This window comes from Phasianus colchicus, chromosome 2 (assembly GCF_987193195.1).
Source record: "Phasianus colchicus chromosome 2, bPhaCol1.hap1.1, whole genome shotgun sequence".
In the NCBI taxonomy this organism is placed as follows: domain Eukaryota; kingdom Metazoa; phylum Chordata; class Aves; order Galliformes; family Phasianidae; genus Phasianus; species Phasianus colchicus.
The window spans coordinates 62,231,201-62,249,664 of NC_143437.1; the positions used below are offsets into that span (position 1 = coordinate 62,231,201).

General features: G+C 36.5%; 1 protein-coding gene across 1 annotated transcript in view; it reads left to right on the forward strand.

The window, feature by feature from the left end:
• MAN1A1 (mannosidase alpha class 1A member 1) overlaps positions 1–18,464 on the forward strand; it is a 136,386-nt gene that overhangs the window by 22,003 nt on the left and 95,919 nt on the right. Inside the window, exon 2 of the mRNA XM_031610985.2 lies at positions 11,198–11,294. Coding sequence (XP_031466845.1) covers positions 11,198–11,294 — 97 coding nt within the window. The remainder of the gene's footprint in view (positions 1–11,197; positions 11,295–18,464) is intronic.

Here is an 18,464-nt window from a genome sequence, read left to right on the forward strand (position 1 = left end):
TACATGCTGCAACTGGGTCCTGGATTAATCTGTGTAAATACTCTTCAGCAAGTTGGCACTCTGACTTCTAAAAGTGCAGTTTCACGTTAGTCACAATAATGAACTTGAGGGAAGGAATGTTGCAATTTCTTTAATAAGGTGCTGGAGAGGAGAACAAAAGGGAAGGACCAATTTGGTGCAGGGGGGAGAGATGAAATTACAGCTGAGAGTTGCACATGGATGAAAATTTTATATGGACTACTCTGATCTGACAGCTCTTGTCATGAGCTGATGGTTTGAGGAGTGGGCTAAGTGTTTACTGGCAGTAAGTGGTGTTTTGGATAGCTCAGTGCCCCACACTTCAAGAATGCTAAATGTGTGAAAGAAAAGAAAATGCAGTTAAGGAAAAGAATGCACTTTAAAAATACATCTGAAATTTAGTTCTCGGTGCCAGTCTAGATTCCTATTGCAGCTACAGCTTTTTACTAGAAAGGATACACCCTTCTGCCTCCTGATTTCTGAAGTATACTCTGGTAGGGATGCAGGATTGTGGAATGAATGTAGACTTATTCTACTGAGGGTGAGAAAATACTGTTGGGTTCTTGTTAGGATTTTTGTTGGTTTCTTTTTTGAATAGCCTTCTAGAAATTCAAACTGGAGGCAAGAAGGAGGAGGAATAAAGTGAGGTACTGAGTGCTTTGGACCATATTCTTCCAGGCAGCTAAAGGAGCCCTGCTCAGTTTTTCTGATCCTGGTCTGATGAATGGTTATCATTAATTGCAAAAAGAGGTGAAAATCTTACAGCCTTGAGACAAGGGAAAGCTGTATGAAGGTATAGGGAAGAAGTCCAGCCCCAGCTAGTTGAGATAGGAGTGTCAGCATGATGTGTGCCACCTGTGCAGGTTCATCACTGATGTGACGTGCTAGGAAAGATCACAGGCAATTCTGCCAGTGAATTTGTGCAGGAGCTTCAGCATCTTAGTGCCCACTGATATGTAATAATATACAACTGCATAAAGTTGTCTGTCTTAAAGAGGCAGGAAAATAATAAACAGGTTCTTCAAAAACATTTTACTCACTTTTTATGATTATAGTTGTGCTGAAGTGGTGACTCAAGTCACCTTGGTATTCGTCACTTCATATGGATGTGTTGTGCACTGAGCTTATTTTTTTTTTGTTTGCTTTACTCCTGCTAAGATCGAGAATTTCAGTAGCAGCATGGCTGATTAGTGCCAGGTACCTACACACACGTAGGAGATGCAGTCTCAACTATGAATAATTCATAATTTAATTAGAAGCAAACCTTACCAAATAGCAGTTTAAAGAACAGCAGGAAGAATAGAGGAGAACAAAAGCGTGGTTGTATCATGCAGTTGAGGGAGCCTCCTTTACCCTGTTCAGCTCAGGATTTCTTGGAAACTATAAGAAGTCATAAGTAGCCTGGGAAAGAAAGATGACACTAAGTGGGATGAGTTACTGTATAACAGTGTTCTTCATAGGAGAAGTATTTCCACAGATTTCTTCCTTTTTTTTCCTCATTTCTCTTTTGTGACATTAGTCAAATTATGCATAAACTTCAGAGGCTGATACATACTCTGCATAAGATCAAAGAAACATAAGGCTTTTGTACAATTTTGCAATGCTTCTCTAAGTGAAAATCAGCTTTCTATCTCGCTATTGTCAGTAATGAACAATGACTTGAGTTCTTGCACATTACTTTATGGTGTGATATGTTTCTCTTTTAATGGATGTTTCACTAACACAAAAGTTATATGTGATTATATTTAAAAATGAGCCATCAGTGGGGGAAAAAAAAAAACAAACAAAAAACAAAAAACAACACCAACATTGGAACGATCACTCTTTTGTCCATCATGAAGTTTAAATAAATTAATCCAAACTGCTGGAATCATAAATTTTGTGAAGAAACAGCATCCAGAATTTACACTAGTAAAACGGAAATAATTTTTCTGTCCATCTGACTTTGCCATTAGGTTTTGAAGATGATGTGCCTTTGGAGAAGAACAGTGGTCTTGGGTGACAAGCTCTAAGTTCAATTTTTTTCTGAAATCTTGGTAACAGTTGCTGAATTGTAACGTAGGGGCTGTATGGAATCCATTTCCATATTACTTAGAATGCTCTTTTGTTGATTTTCTTCCTGTGTATCTACGCAGATGTCAGTGGAATCTGTAGCTATCTGAAAATAGAGCATCTTCAACATTAATGTCAGCTGTGTTCAATTTCATAGTGCTATACTTCAATACTACATCTGCATTTCTTTTTTTCCTACTGATTTAGTTACTGAGAATGTGCCATTGGTTCCCCCACTAATAATTGTGAGTTGGCTGTCAGAGTAATTTGACAGCATCTGCCTTGACGCTTTCATCAAATATCTGCTTTCAGAAAAAACTCTTAAAATGCCTAGAGCATGCACTGAAAGCCTGGCTTATTTGGATCTTCCCCCCCCCCCACCACACACACAAAATATATCATTTCAATCCCTCGGTTTTAAAAGGAAATGAAGACTTCTTTCATAACCTTTTTGCTTGGTATACGTCAGGCGAAAGAAAGCTGAAGTTGAGTGAATTAAACCAAAATTGAGCTAGAAGCATCTGCTTGTCCAGCTTTGGTTGGTTTAAGGTAGAATAAATACTACTATAATGGACATGCATAACTACATGACAAGTTTTTTGACTCATGTTTCTCTCCATGGAGTTGATAATTTCATCTGGCTGCGATTAGCCAGACCTTAGGCTTTTGAGAATGCAAGGACAGTGTTCTTCATGAGGAGGATTGTGCATTGTTTATGCCTTATTTGGTTTCATTTAGACAAGCAAAAGTTCTCAACTAGGATACCTTGGTGCTGGAACCAGTAGTTTGTTTTTTTTATTGGTGTTGGCATTGTTTAGAGGAGAGGCAGACCATTGATATAGTCTTGATCTGAGTGATACCAGTGTTTGGAATGTGGAGGTGAGCTCTGGCTTCTTTGCAAGTTCCTCTGCCTTACCGCCCTGTGACTTTTACTTAATTGAACTGCGCAATAGCATACGCACTGTAACCCAGCTCTGACTTACTGCAATGCTATACATTTAGATGTATCTTCACTTATTCAGGAAATTCATAGTTGTAGATGTGCTTCACTGTTTGGTAAAGAAAGATATGTCTGATAAATGAGTAAAAAATTTACCACTGAGTAGCCTGGAAAATTGTACAATAATTTTCAAATGAACTCTTTATTTTTATTTTTATATTTTATGCAGACATATCACAGCATCAGGGCTTGTGTTCTTATTAATTGTTTTTTATACAAAACAGTCTTATTTTTGTGTGTGTCTGTGCATTAAACAAAATAGAGAGTAATGAAATAAGTGTAGAAAGTAACCTTATCTTCAAACTTCCTATTCTCTTTAGTTAACTTTTGATTAGAATTCATGTTACAGAATTAATGGAATAATTTATCCTTTTAAAATGTGTATAAGAATGAAGCGCTGTGCAGCTTGGTCCCTTGGTTAACAAATGATGCCCACAGCAGCATAAGATGAATATTAGCAGGATAGTTTAATACGCTGCTAAAGAGGCTTACAAGCTACTGTGAAGAGTAGAAAATACAAGAATAGAAGCTTATCTGTAACTTAATATAACACATGTGGGAATAATACTTAGCATTTCTGTCAGGCTTTCCATATGAGAATTTTGAAGCGCTTTGCAGTACAAGTGATGAATTAATCCTCAGAATAGTTCTTAATGTTTTTATTTTCCCTCTTACTTTCTTTTCAATGTACAAAACTTGGATTTTTTAATTTTTATTTTTATTTTTTTTTTTTGTGTGTGTGGGCAATAAATTATTTTGTGAGATTCTGAAATGCAGGAGTTTGCTCATATATCCTTTTAAGACAAAATCATATAAAACATTTCATGATGCAATATGCATTTTTAATATTAACAGAGAATCCTGTTGATTTGGCTATCCTTGATGTATTGACATTATTACATCTCCAGGTATTTCCACTCAGAGAGTGGTGTGTGTCCTATACTGTGGACGGTAGTTTCAGAAGTACTTCTGAGACTGAATGGTTAAATACTTCTGAGTTCTCAGTCCTTCATTCCTGTGAGAAGGCAAATGAAGAGATTTAGGCAAGCACCTAAATGTTCCCCAAATCTCTAACCACTTACCACTGGAAAACAGTAACTGGGGGTTCTTGTCAACTACTCCATTAACTATTACAGCAGCCTCCTTTGGGGTTTACTTGGCTGGGGACAAATTCTATCACTAAGTTCTCAGAGGAGCTCAGTCTGAATATGCTTCTGGGTGTGTATGTCATCTACCTGCTAAGGAGGAATGGTCTGGTCCCTCTTGGGTAACGGCTGTTAAATGCACAGTGAGAGCATGTAGCTTGCATTTAACATTGAGGAAGTGGCACTAGAGAATGAGGTTATAAAGACCAGAAATCCGTCAAGGTCCTGATTTGCAATAATCTTCCTGCTGACAGGTAAGAAGTGGCTATATACGTATATGAAATTTCATAGTGACAGGATTTATATTACACATCTTGAAGTAGAAAAACAAAATTCTGTTGCCACTAGAGCAAGGGAGTATGTTATAATTTGTCTTGTTTTTCAGATTCAGGGAAAGATATAAACCGTACCCAATCAAATGAACTTTCTTTGGATATTTGAGATTTTTTTTGCTACTTTGTTTTTGGAAGAAGAGAGAGTAACTATAAAATAAAGAGTTTATAATAAAAATCTTTTGGTCATAAGTGCTAATTTTTAACCTCAAATCAAATTCTAAAGACTTAGAGAAAACAGGATCTGAATATGAGCTAATTTGTTCATTTCTGTATCTAGTTTTCACTTGGTCTTCAATCAGGAAGCTGAGATTTTGCTTAAGACAACAACAGAAAATAACACCCAGACATGTATCACTCCTTGGACATATCTGCGTATCTATTCTGATAAGATTAACTACAAGTAATTAGCAAAGAAGTAATGACAGTAGAGCACCCTACATCTTTACCTAGAAATCTGATCTAGAACAAGTCTGAGCAGGCAAAAAGCTGTAATTACAGAGATAAGTTACTTTAAAATGTGTGTGTGTGTGTGTGTGTGTGTGTGTGTGTGTTTGATTTAGTTTTCTGAGGAAATTCAAGGCAGCTATTATTAACTGATATACTTCCAGATGGAAGAGACATTGGTACATATTACAGTTAAGTGCAAAAGAAAAGATTGAAATGAAGAGTTTGAAGTACTATCAAAGTAATAATAATGAATGATGACAAAAGTTTCAGAGCATACCCATTTTAACAAAAGAAACTTCCAAATGATTTCACAGTGCAGTTCTTAATCCTAGAAATAGTATTATATTTTGAGATATACGAAACAATCATTTTGCTTCTTGTTTTCAAAATGTAGGTTATTCAGGACAAGGTCAATAAACTCAGCAAAATAACCAGTATTTCTTTAGAGGTCCACTAGTATGCTAATCACCATTACGAAGATGATGAAGCATGGACGTAGTATTTCCACTAACTTCCAAGAAGACAGGCAGTGTTGCCAAAGATTACTCACTATGATTAACAGTGAATTCCATAAAAGCGTATGAAAAGAGCTCATGTATGCAGCCTGATTTTATGAGAACTGGTTGTGAGTCAGCTTAAGGAGTTCATACAATTTTTCACAGAGAAATCCTGATTGGTGACCTTGTAATACCTTCAAAGGTACTGTTATGCTTACTAATAACAATGTCTGGAATGCTTGTGATGTTTTTCAGCTGTATTGCAATTTGGCTACTACTTAAGAACTGTGAGAACAATTGAAAATTGGTCTTTTTCTGAGCCTTATTTAGGTGCAGTGGGCTAACAGTAATGAACTTGGAAAGAAAGTAAGGCTTCCCAGAACTTGAGGTTTTGCCACTGCTTAATGTAATGTTGTCTTCATACACTGGCGTTGCCACATGAGATTTGTTGAGTTGAGTTCAGCAACCAAGCATCACACGGCTGCTTGGAGAGGTGGAGCAGGAAGAACAAAAGTGAGAAAGCTGGTGGGTTGAGGGGAAGGAAAGGAGATGGGCTGGGGATGAGAGATGCAGAAGTCGCTTGTCATTATCCACAAGCAGACCTGAGTGGTCTTAGGTGCTGTGGAGTCTTGCTTCAGCCAGTCTAGGACAGCTATCTTACCTACATCCCTTCCCAGGCCCCGAGCCTACTTGTGATAGGCAGGGGAGAAGAGGCAGAACTGGAAAAAAGAGAAAGCATTGTTGCTGTGCATTTACAACTCTGCAGTAGATAAAAACACTGCTGTGCTATCAGCATTATTTTAGGCACAAATTCAAAACAGCACCGCATTACAAGAAATGTTAATGCCATACCTAATATGGACATCACCCATGTACGTTGACTTGTAGGGAGGTCCTTTTCTAGGAGGAAAGTTTAAATGGAATGTGTCTAGCCATTGTTTGCTAATTCTAGGGACTTCCATCATTTCCCTTATTGATGCTGTAAAAGAATTAAGAAACTTTAGTTACAGCAACAGGAAGGAGAAAAGCTTCAGGGAAACTAGACTTAATGAACATATATCTCTGCTTAGGAATAATTTAAAAGATGAGGGGAAAAAACGAAAAAAAAAAAAACCATGCAAAACGTTCAGTGTAGATTGAAGATTTTTTCAATCTAACAGTAAAGATTTAATAGAGTAGATGAGCAAGCTATTATGTTTTTTTTAAAAGGCTTTTGCTGTTAGAGTTTCTCAAGGGTCTTATTCTGTTGGATGTCCAGTACCATTTTAGTCTTCTGCTTCCTTCTCTTGGGAAGTCTTGGCATGGTTTAAATGACTCTGTTGAGGGTTAGCATGGTGCTATTTCATGTTGTGAGAATGCTTTTTCTTTAATATTGCAGTTCTGAAAGGTGCTTAAATTATTTTCCTGGCATCTTCTCTGACATCTCCATAGCTTGCATCTTAACTGCTGAAAATAGATCTTACTACATTCTTACTTTCATTCCACATAGTACTGCAGTAGTTTGCATCTAAATACCATTACTGTGCTGATTCAGCATCACTCATTTTCTAGCAGTGTTTCATGCCTGAGCTCGTGGGTACTCCTGTATGAGTAGAAATATATTTTGCACATTTCAAGTGGCTTATATGTCCTTCTGAGGCATTATGTTACAGTGTTTTGGAAGATGGCAGTAGATAAAATAAAAACAAATGGTAATTTGTAATCATTGATCATAATCCTTTGTTTGGCCAGCATTCCAGCTGCTGTTTCTGCTTTGTTTCTGCTTTGGGAGAACAAACCTGTTTGGTTTTTGTTAGTTTGTGTTGCTTTGTTCTGTGTTTTTATTGTTGGTTGTTTTGTTGTGGGGTTTTGGTTTTTTTTTTAGTTAATTATGTTCCTTTGGTGGAGAAGAGTTGTAAAATTATCTTTCTTTAGCTCTAAAGGAAGTGTTTTGGGAGAAAAAAATGCACAGATTCTTTCATGAATAGTGTCACACTCACTTTTTTCTTCCAAATCATTGCTGATACCAATTATAATAGTGTAATAGCACACTTAAGTATTCTCCAACAGAAATGATATGGTATTTCAATATTTTCTAACTTTTGAAGTAAAAATTCTTGCATCATTTTGTTCTGAAGACGTAAAAGCAGCCAGCTTACTAAAGAGGGGGATGCTACATAGCCAAGCACTCAGCTGCAGCTTCTTCTGAATAGCCTATGGCATAGCTCAGAAAGGGATCTTGCAAATGTAGACTTAGGGTTCTCAGTGAACTGTCAGGCTCATCTAGATTTTTAGGTTCAATGAATATGTCTTAGCAAAGCTAGAAGAACTGAGGAAAATACATCCATGCAAATGTAACTCTGCCTACTGACATCCTGGAGGATTAATAAGGAATTTGTTTGAAAGCACTCAAGTGAAATAATTTCGTTAGTTAAACTGTAGCGAAGTCTGATAGTATCTGGAATCATCTGGCCAAGATCTGTGATGTTCTTCATCATTAGGAACTTCTTGTTGCTCTCAGTAAAGGTGAGATTTATTTAAAATTTCAAGTACTCAACAGCACTTATTCAAGGAGTCAGAAGAAGGGCCTTGATGACAAGAAAATATAAAAAACAAAAACCATCTGGAGATACCTCTTTGGAGATGTCTCATGCAAACAGAAAGGTGAAGACTGCAAGGATAGTTGAATTTCTCCAAACAGTTGTTATAATTTGTTTCTAAGCTTCCAGTTCTATGTCTGACCTAAGCAAATGCTTAATTATCTTTGGCTTGGATCTATGTAAATTGCTATGCAGTATTATAGAACTTTTTCATTCTTACATAGAAAATAAAGCTATTAGCAGATAGGAGATTCTTGTTTATAGGAATCTTGATTCCTACAAGGTAGATAAAGCCCTTCTGATGTGCCAAATTCTAGAAATTGAGACTGATTGCGAAGTTGGAAGCACAAACTGTGACTCTGTGGTCCAGCAGTGCTATGGGCTGTTGGTGGTGGTTGTGTGTATGTTTTCAGGACTTGTGTTTATCTGTGTGCTCTTTGCACAGTAACACCGAGTCCCAGTAACTTTTTGGTACATAGGCAGATGCTTGTGTCTGGTTGCTAGTGGTTGCATTTGTGTCCAGTATACTGAGTAGGTACCTTCTGCAAAATGGGATGACTTTCAGAAATAAGTGTTTCTTTAAAATCTAATAATATCTATTGTTAGAAGGTAGGGTCTACTGTGTGGGTTAGCTTCTAATCTCACTATCTGTAGTTGGGCTGGATGATCTTAGTAGTCTCTTCTAACAATTTATGATTTTATGGTTGACCAACGGCTTCTATAAAGAGCGCACATTTGCATTTACAATGCAATATGATCAAAATGTAAATCAGTTGGAAAAGCTAAAGGCAATGGAGGGAATATCTTGTAGTGTCATGCACTTTGTGAGTGTTTTGGCTGAGCTAGGTTTGGAACTGTTCCTGTCTTTCCTGCTTGGTTACTCTGATACTCTTGGCGATGGGACAGGACAACAATTATTCTAAAAACAAAAATTTGCAAAAGTTTCTGATCCCTGAGCTGATTTGGTGTGGTGATGGGTAACCACCACCTCTTCTGCAAGAGAAGGAACAGGGATGTGCTAAGATTAAAATGAGGGAGAAGATCACTGGCTTGTGCAGTCTTAATTTTGTTACAATCGGAATCTTCAGTCACTTTCAGATCATTTAATTACAAATTTGATATAAATAGCTATACAGTTCCTCACAGTGTTCCTAGATTAAACAAAGTAAAAGAACTCCAATGTGATTTTATGAGAAACTAAACTTTCACAAAGCATAGAAAATGTCAGGTTCAGGGCAGATCAGGGATCTTTGAGAATTTGTTTTCTAATTATAAAGCTGGGCGTGCAGGACTTGCACATGACTGCAGAGCAGAATAAATCTTTCTTGTATAATATGTAAAATGACTGGAAAAATTAATTGGTAAATTAGAAAATAGCCATATGCCTCCCTTTTACCAGGAGCTGGGATTGTAACACAGACATAAAGCCTGTGATGTGGCTGCCTGTTGCCAAGTCTGTGCTGGGACAAAATGCATGCTCCAGAGGGAAGCTGAGTGAGGGACCTGGCTCCTGCCAGCTGCTGCATCCCTGCTGCCTGCAGACATTCCCACATAGGCTCTTACTGCCTTTCAGCTGAGATCTGACACCAGACACACTTTGTGGTTGAAAATGCTCGTATAGTAAACGTTGACTCCAATTTTTGCATTTGTGAACTTGACCCTGTAGATGCTCTATGGTAAATTAGCATTCCTGAATTCTTCTGCAAGATAGATGCGCTTTTATGCTTCTGTAAATAGCAAAGAATATATATTTTTTTTCCCACAGGCATAGCAGTACTCCAGAAAATCTGTTGTCATTTATTATGGTCTGGCCTAATGTGGGTTTTTAATTGATGTGATTTCTCTATGTAATTTGAGCAACGGAAAGAGGAAGAAAGAAAGCTGAGGATTACTATTATCAGTGTGTCCTAAGGCTGTTGCTTTTAAATGTAGGATTATAACTGCTATTTAACAGAATTATCCTTGGCATGCATGGCCTCGGGAAGAGGTCTGAAAGCAAGGGCAGAGCAGTGCTTCAGCTGACAGCCTGAAGCAGTGTCTTTGAAAAGGTCTGAAACCATCACTTCTTGTCTGGAAGATGACCTCTGGCTTTCCTAGCTCAGTTCTGCTTTGTGGAAGTGGGGAGGAGAGGCAACATAGTGGCATAGTCTCTCCTGCTTTTACATAAATTCAGGTTGCTGATGTGACCCTTGAAGACTCTTCCTGAGCAGAAGTTAAAGGTGATGCTGGCCAAGAGAGGTGCTGGATCTGCTGGAGCAGCAGGACATCTCCTGGCTGCATACACCAGCCATCCCCTAGCTTTAGGCTAGGTCTTGGTTGATCATGGTAGTAGAGAGTGATTAGTGCCCTGAAGTGGATCTGCTGCCAGTTTCTGACATGAATGTTTTCTGTTCTTATTGCAGAGCTTTGTGCTGCATTCCCTGAGGGACTTTTCCAAAGCAGTATTTATTTGTGGTGCAACTCTGTACGGCAAACATATCTTTATAGCCATGCTTAGCTGTAAAAGCTGTTGGTTGTCTGTGCAAAATGGCATATCAGAGTAGCTATGGAGGCATTCAGTAGCACTTATATCATAGAAGATGATATCATTATAACCTCAAGATCTCTCCTAGATGTCTTGCCTGCCCCGTTCTAGCTTCATTCTACTCACTAGCTGTGTTAAGTTTGCATCAGCTAGTTTTATGGAAGAAAGTCTCCGCCAGACTGAAAACTCCTGTGAATTGTTCTTAATTTTGACCATAAAAATTTCTGCTCTAGAATAAACAACAACAACTAAATATTTCCATCAGTTTAAGAGATTTATGCTTCAGGGAAAGGAAATCATACTTGGATTAATTTATAACATAAATTCATTTATTAAATATTGTTTATTATAAGCGTTTGAATACCAGTGACAGGTAAATCTGGCCAACATAGAGCTCTTATAGTAACTACACCACTAGCATCCAGAGAACAGTGCTATCCAGAGAACACTGTGCAAATATTTCACAGTTCTAATGCATAGAACATGAATTTAATGAAGCATTGAATTAAATATATTTAATTTTGAGAATATTGTCAAGTCAGTATTTGCTGTGGCCTCTTGCAAAATCAACATTATAATCCTGCTTTTGTTTCCCTACAGATGATGAAATATGCCTGGGATAATTATAAGCGTTATGCATGGGGATTAAATGAACTGAAGCCCATATCTAAGCAAGGACATTCAAGCAATTTATTTGGTGAGTAGAGTGTATTTTTGTGCTTAGTGACGTTAGCATAAAACAGTAAATCAGCTGAAAAGATTATAGGTGATAAACACGTGTTCTTTCTAGCTTTTGTGATGCACTGTGGTGTTTCTTGCTTATGATATATATAGAAAATAACTATTAATGAAGGTGATTCTGTGACTTATAGATTCCCTTTTGAATGAGAATAAATGAAGTATATGTCATTACTGCATGATAAAGAAGTAGTTTTGTTGCATTAAATACTTCTCTGCCTTAAAACTTTTCATACAAAGTGGAACTCACTGACACTAGAGTCCATAAGGATGAAACAAAAAATGCAAGGTGAGACAGGTTCAAGAAAGGTCTTGTACAATAAACCAGCATTATTACTAGATACTCTCTATAGCCATGAAGGTAGTTGAAGCTCCTTGTGGTTCTCAGGAGTTTATTCTTAACACTTGAAGAAATTTGTTAATCTCTATCGGTCAGGCTACTTTAGCAGGCTGTTTTTCTTTCATGAATATAACCACTATTTGGACCTCTAAGCGTTACACAAGAGATGTTTAAATAACACCCAAGTTGTTATCAGTTTAGAACAGATATGGGGCTGAAAAGCTCCAGCAGGAAAAGCACACTGCAGAAATCCAATGTAATGAGCCAAGACTTTTTACTGTACAAGTGGGACAGAGGTTTGGATAAACAGCAATTGAAGGGCAGCAGCATTCTGTGAAAGTTTGAGAAAGCAGTTCTACAAATTATCATCTTTGGTATTGTGAAAAAATGATCAGTCAAACTGTTTGACAGCAGTCTTTGTATTCAAATAAATTCTGTTTTCCAAACAGAAAGCTGAAAAATGAACTAATTTCTGTAGCTGAGGAAAAGTCAATATATTACGTTGATTTTAACAGGAACTTATTTTGTCAACTGTGCAGAAAAGATAGCTTCAAGAGGGAACAGTTCCTAAAACAGCTTAAATAGAGCACTTATCAAATTCTCAACTATATTTAGAAGTTGCTAAGAGACAGCAGTTGTGATTATGAAAATAATTGTGAAAATACAACATCTACACTGATATTGCTGTACTCCTTGTCTATGCAAGATGACATCCAAAAAAGTTACTAGGTAATGATTATACAGTTAACTATTGGATTTTAAATATTAACCTGTTGCTTGAAACCAAAGTACTTTAGGCTTCTGTTGTCATGGGCAAAATTAATTTTTTTTATCTTCTCTCACAGATAGTTTTACAGTTTAATATCAGATATCAATAACTGTTTAATGCAATCCTGATTGCTTAGTTTTCTTGGAGGAAAATGGAATGGTGCATAATGTCTTAAAAATTAAAATGTTTAGTTTAATTGGCATCAGAAGCAGTATAACATTTGAAGTGATTTGAGTTCATAATGATGCCTTATGGATTTTCAGAAAAAGCAGTAGGTATATTGACTTGCAAAATTTTTAAATGGAAGTGCTGCAGAGGCTGCACAAGAGTAAGTCTTCAAGTTTTAGTGTGTAACAAAGTGTTGGATTTGAAAATAAAATTACATTTAGAAGAATAAGAGCCAGAGTTAGTCTAATTACAGATCTCTTCCTCATTGTGGCCTTCTAGAATGAGAACTTATTACTGAGATTTCCTTAAGAACATCTTCACTCTTATTGATCATGGTGGCAAATCAAAATAAGTATTTGTTCCCTTTCTGATGAATTGCTTTATGAAATACTGAGGAGCAGCATATCTACAAGTCATTCTGTCTCATAAACTACCCTTTCCTGGGTCTATATTCTCATTTTTATTTTTTTTTCAGAAGCAAATCCTTGTTTCTGTAGTACTGTTTTCAAATCACTTGATCTAGTCTGTACCTTCATGTATGAATTCTACCAATGGCTTTTCCATTTTCTTAAAGGAAGAAATATCTCATTGTGGGTATCAGCAGGTTCCAGTGCTGTGGTTCAGTGATGCTTAATGTTGTGTAGGCTACAAACAGCATAGTTCAGACATAGAAGGGGAGAGAGAGCTATTTTCCAATGATGTTGCTTCTAAGGTATGATGAAATGATGAGGCATTTTGTAAATAGTCATGGCTGTTGTCTTGAAGGCTCTGAAACATAAAAATAAGATGAGAGTTTAACAGGCGTAATTGTACATAGATGTGACTGTTAGTCAATACCAGCATGAGTTTGGCAACTTGTTTAATGCAGTGTGATACTATTGTTAGGCTAGGAGGAAAAGGACTATTGCCAGTGGGATCATGACAGGAGAAAGCTGGTTAGAAGCCCAGATAGTTCTGACCTCCAGGTCAGATCTTGATGTTGCTGATATTCTGCGAGCAGCGTAAGTGGAGAATGGAGGGTGTATTCAATAAGCTTGAGGAAGTCTTCAGACTGGAGGACATTCATGTGAGAGGAAGCAAATTGTGCTCCTAACATGTGCACACTCAAAATAACGTATCTTTTAAGGAAAGGCTTAAACATATATTGAGCTGAAATATTTCTATTTCAAGATGAAGCCAAAGCCTCATACTTGCCTCTGACCGTTGAAAGTCTTTTTGGGATATCCATGTGCTGTTTTGTTTTCTTTTTAACTGCCACTTCAGGTTTTACCATGTTATCTTGGCAAGTAACTAATATTATTGCAGGTTTTTTTGTTTACACCAACAATGAAGGATTCAGTTATAATATTAAGGCAGTAGTGAACTGACAATTGTTGTCTCAGTAGTATTTGTAATAGTTTAATTCCATGAAGTTAAGTGTACAACTGCTTCTAGACTGATCAAGTAATTCAGAATAACTGAATTAGTTTTGTGCTTGCATTCTACACTGATATGACGTTTGCTATAAGTAATAATGTTTCTTTATAAATTGTAATTATTCTTTAAATCTTTTTAAATTGTAATTATTTGACATTGTAGAATGTAACCCCATACAAATTCATTTTATTTGTTTTATTAAAAAACATTTTATTAAAATTCATTATTAAAAATGTATTATTAAAATTTATTTTTTTAAAAAAAAACAACAAAATACTGAAGAAAGAGTGGCAAAGTTGCAATTGAACAATGAGCTATCCTTCATTAAGTGTTCTCTACTAACATTAAAACCAGTGAGCGCTGCTTGTAGAGATCTTTCTCTAGAAAAAAACCCTCAAGTTTGTGCACTTAAGCTTTGCTAAAAAGTTTTTATAATTATCTGTAACTGTATTTCATGTACAGTATTCCAAGTTTAGTAATATTTTAACTTGTGGATACAGTATAATTAATCTGTGCTAGTGAAAAGGTACCTTTTCTGGAGGACTAGGGAGAAGGTAATAAGTATTCAAACACTACGTGGCTTAGAACTGAATTTTGTAGTTTTCAGAGTATTGAGGTTTCACAAGATTTTTAAAGCCTCCCAATACTCATATTCAAAACTCTCTTCCAGTGAATACCAATGCATATTTTTGAGCTAATATTTTATTAATATTGTTCAAGAAATTTAATTTTGCATTATTAAAATAATAACTGAATTTAAATTGAAAAGCTTCCAACATTTCCCATCCTCACTCATCTTCACCGTTGCTGCTGAAGTCCTTGAAATTATGAATTTCAGTATGCAATTTTAATTTTAGAAATGAGCCTGACTCCTTCACAAATAAATTAATAGAAGCTTATTTAAAGAATAACATCATCAGCTATGTGGATGAATGGCTCAGCCCATCTCTGAAAGATCATGCTTCAGAACTACTGTTTCTTTTTTTTTTAAGATGGTCAGTACGAAGGCAAGGAAGTTTATTACCTTCTCAGATTTCCAAAAGCCTTTTTTGGGGCTTTTAATATCCTTTTGAAGAACTCTTCTAGTAATGCTGTGGCCATGCTCTGAAGTAACTTACTGCAGCCCTGGGAAAATCAAGTGAACAGAGTGACAGTTCAGCAAGGATAACTTGTTATCCAAGGCAGTTAATGCAGTGGGAAACTGCAGGCAATTCTGTGAAACCAGACAGATTCTTTGAGAGATGATAATTGCACTTTAAAATAGCAAATGGGATATAGATACCTAGATTTGAACTGATAAATAAGTGGCATGGGAGATATGAGTCTAGTTAAGCTCAAAATAGATATTAAAGATTGGAATTTTTTTGGTACAATATATGGAGGTCCATTAAGAGTGACATTGATGGAGTGAATAAAGATTTGTTTCTTATAGGGAATGCTATCCTTCGTGTAGGGTTGAAATATAAATCAAAAGGTGACATTCAAAACAAGCAAAAGATGAGGGGTTCATTACAAAATGTGTGGCTGAGCTGCATGAGTGCCAGAAACAATGCAGATGCCAATGGCTTCCATGGAAAATAGATGAGAAAATGGAGGAAAAATTCCAAGAGCAATTAAATAGACAGCAGAGCTGGCTCTAGACTGCATAAACCTACAAAATACTGGAGATAGAAGAGCATTCTAGAAATATTACTGCATTGTTTCATGTTGCGCGCATGAGAAGCCAGATTTGTTAAAATATATGTAGGCTTTTTCTCTCCATTCTTGCCAGCTGATAACAATGACTGAAATTGGAAGCGTTGCTAGGGGATTGCCAGTATCTGAGTACATTTCATGTTTTGGCATGTTACATCTTAATAATCATGCCCAACACTTCAAATTTCCTTTATTTAAAGGAAATCACTTCTTAAAAATCTAAGTCAGCTTTTGAAATGGTGCTTTAAGAAACCTACAGATCTAGTCAAAATGTTAATTTTGTCAAATTTATATGTATCTTTTTAAAACATTGAAAATAATGTAATTTAAATTTTATTGTACACTGTTATGCAGTTGGAAAGAATTAGATGTTTCATTGATTTTTTTTTTCTTGTACTTAATGCTACAAAATATCCAATCTTATTTCTCTTATCAGGCAAATCTAATCTGCTAATAATGCCTAGATTAATAAAAAAAGATGTGATATTATATTTCTGTATTTTTGGCTGGAATTGTAAGTATAAATTGACAAATAGAAGGAAGAAAACAGCAGAAAACGTCTGCTTTGTCTGAGTTTCTTCAACTTACAATAAGGTGATGAAACAAATTTGCCTCAGTGGCTGAGGAAACAATGACAGGTCTGAAAGATCAAGGTGGGGCTCAGTGCAAATTCAACGTAGCTATGTATAATTTTTTTTTTCTTTTCCACGGTAGTACAAAATAGCCATTAAAACAGTTCTTCTGATAGTAATTGAAGAAAATTGTTCTCGCTTTTTACTTGTATATGCTGAATTTCCATAACATTTAAATATATATATATATATATATGCATATAAATATCACATACTAATTTTCACGTTTTAACTTAGAAACACAAATATGTCACTTTTTCTGGAACAAAAAACAATGCTCTACTCATCTTCTCTGTGTATACAAGAACAAGAAGTTCTAGTTTATTATGCCTATTGGATAGTGAATTATTACAGGTGAGGAAGCAGATGTATATAATGACAGGAAGTCACTTCATAGTTCATTCCATTCCTCTCAGTTTTGCTCTATACTTTTCCTCAGTTTTGTTTCATTCCAAGTATGATACCGAGTCAGAAAGAATAAAAGCAGTTAGTTTCAAGAAGGATAAGGGGAAGGCAGTATCTTTGTGTAGTTTCCATTCTTTTTTAGGAAATGCATTAAGACAGATTTCTGAAACTTCTCCATGTAATGCTTTCTTTGACATGCTTGGAAATCGCATTTTTTTAATCTGATTCACAAAAATGCATGCAAATATGTATGTATGCATGTGTATTATCCAAATACATTTGGTGATAAGGAACGTGGATGTTCTGGAGAATGAAAGCTTCATATATGAGGGCTGGGAGAAAAACTATGAGCATGTTATTAAATGCACCAACATGCACTGATTCTGGCAACCTGACTATATGCTATATTCGACTCTCCTGGCAAAAAAATGCCTTGCCTAAAAGCCTGAGATGGACAAATAAGAGTTTCTCAGCCTACCCTTCAAACAGCTTGGCCATGAGCCGGTTGAGTTTCTTAAACCATATGGCCACATATGCTCTGTCACAGAGCTGTCCTAGTAAGTTTGGCTTCCAAGGACAGCAGATCTCCCTGCACTATCTCCCTGGAAACTTGCATGAAGTTATTCATCCTGTGACCACACTTTTTTTTTTTTCTTATTATTCTCTCTGCTCACTTACTCTGGAGGTGCTACTCCGTTCTCCAATGTATTCTGATTTTTTTTTATCTTGTGTACGTAGCTTTGTTGGATTTTAAAAAAGGGAATTGTTAAATTGACTTATTGCTCACTATGCAGGGACAATCTAAACTGCTCTGTTTATCCAGCTGTTACAAAATTCTAGATAATTAGTTGAGTCAAAATCCACAACAGCAGTAGTCTTTTTCAGATTCTTCCAGATTGTTGTTAAAGTTACCATCTTGTTGAAGTTGAAATGATGTTCTTTGGATGCTGCTAAATAGTCCATGTTAAGTTTCATGTTGACTGATTTCTTTTGCTTTCTTTTCAGTTAACTATCTTATAGGCTATTTTACATGTTCTCTATTAGTTACTTAAATGGAAGAAGGTGATGTTGTTAGTATAGGGGACAGATAAATGCAGTAGCAAGTTTAACAAAGGAAGTAAAATTGTGGTTGTTTCACCCTGATGGACAGCTAAACACCACAACTCTCCCTCATCTCCCTTCTCAAGGGAAGAGAAAATGCAATGGAAAAGGACTGAGATAAAGACAGGGAGTTTAGTCACCGCTTTGTGTCGTGAGCAAAACAGAGAGACTCAATATAGAGAGATTAATGCAATATATTGTCTATTACTAACAAACAAGAGAAATGAGAAACTGAAAGCAAGCTAAAACCACCTCCTCTTCTCCCCCCATCCATCATCTTTCTACCTCTGTGAGTCATGCAGGGGGATGGGAGCTGTGGTCAGTCCATATCACTGTATATCTGTCACTCCTCCACGGTTGCTTTCTACCCCTACTCTTCATGGGATCACTCCCAGAGGATGCTGACCTTCCTGAACTGATGCTGTGTGGGCTTCCTATGGGCTGCAGCTCTTTAGTCACTGCTCCAACACATCTCTGTACCACAGACCCCATTCTCCAGGAACTGAACCATCATGGGTGCCCATAGGCAGCAGTTCTCCCAGTCCTCCTGCCTAACATGAAGCCCAACATGAAGATCACGGGCTGCATCTCTGGCCCAGGGCT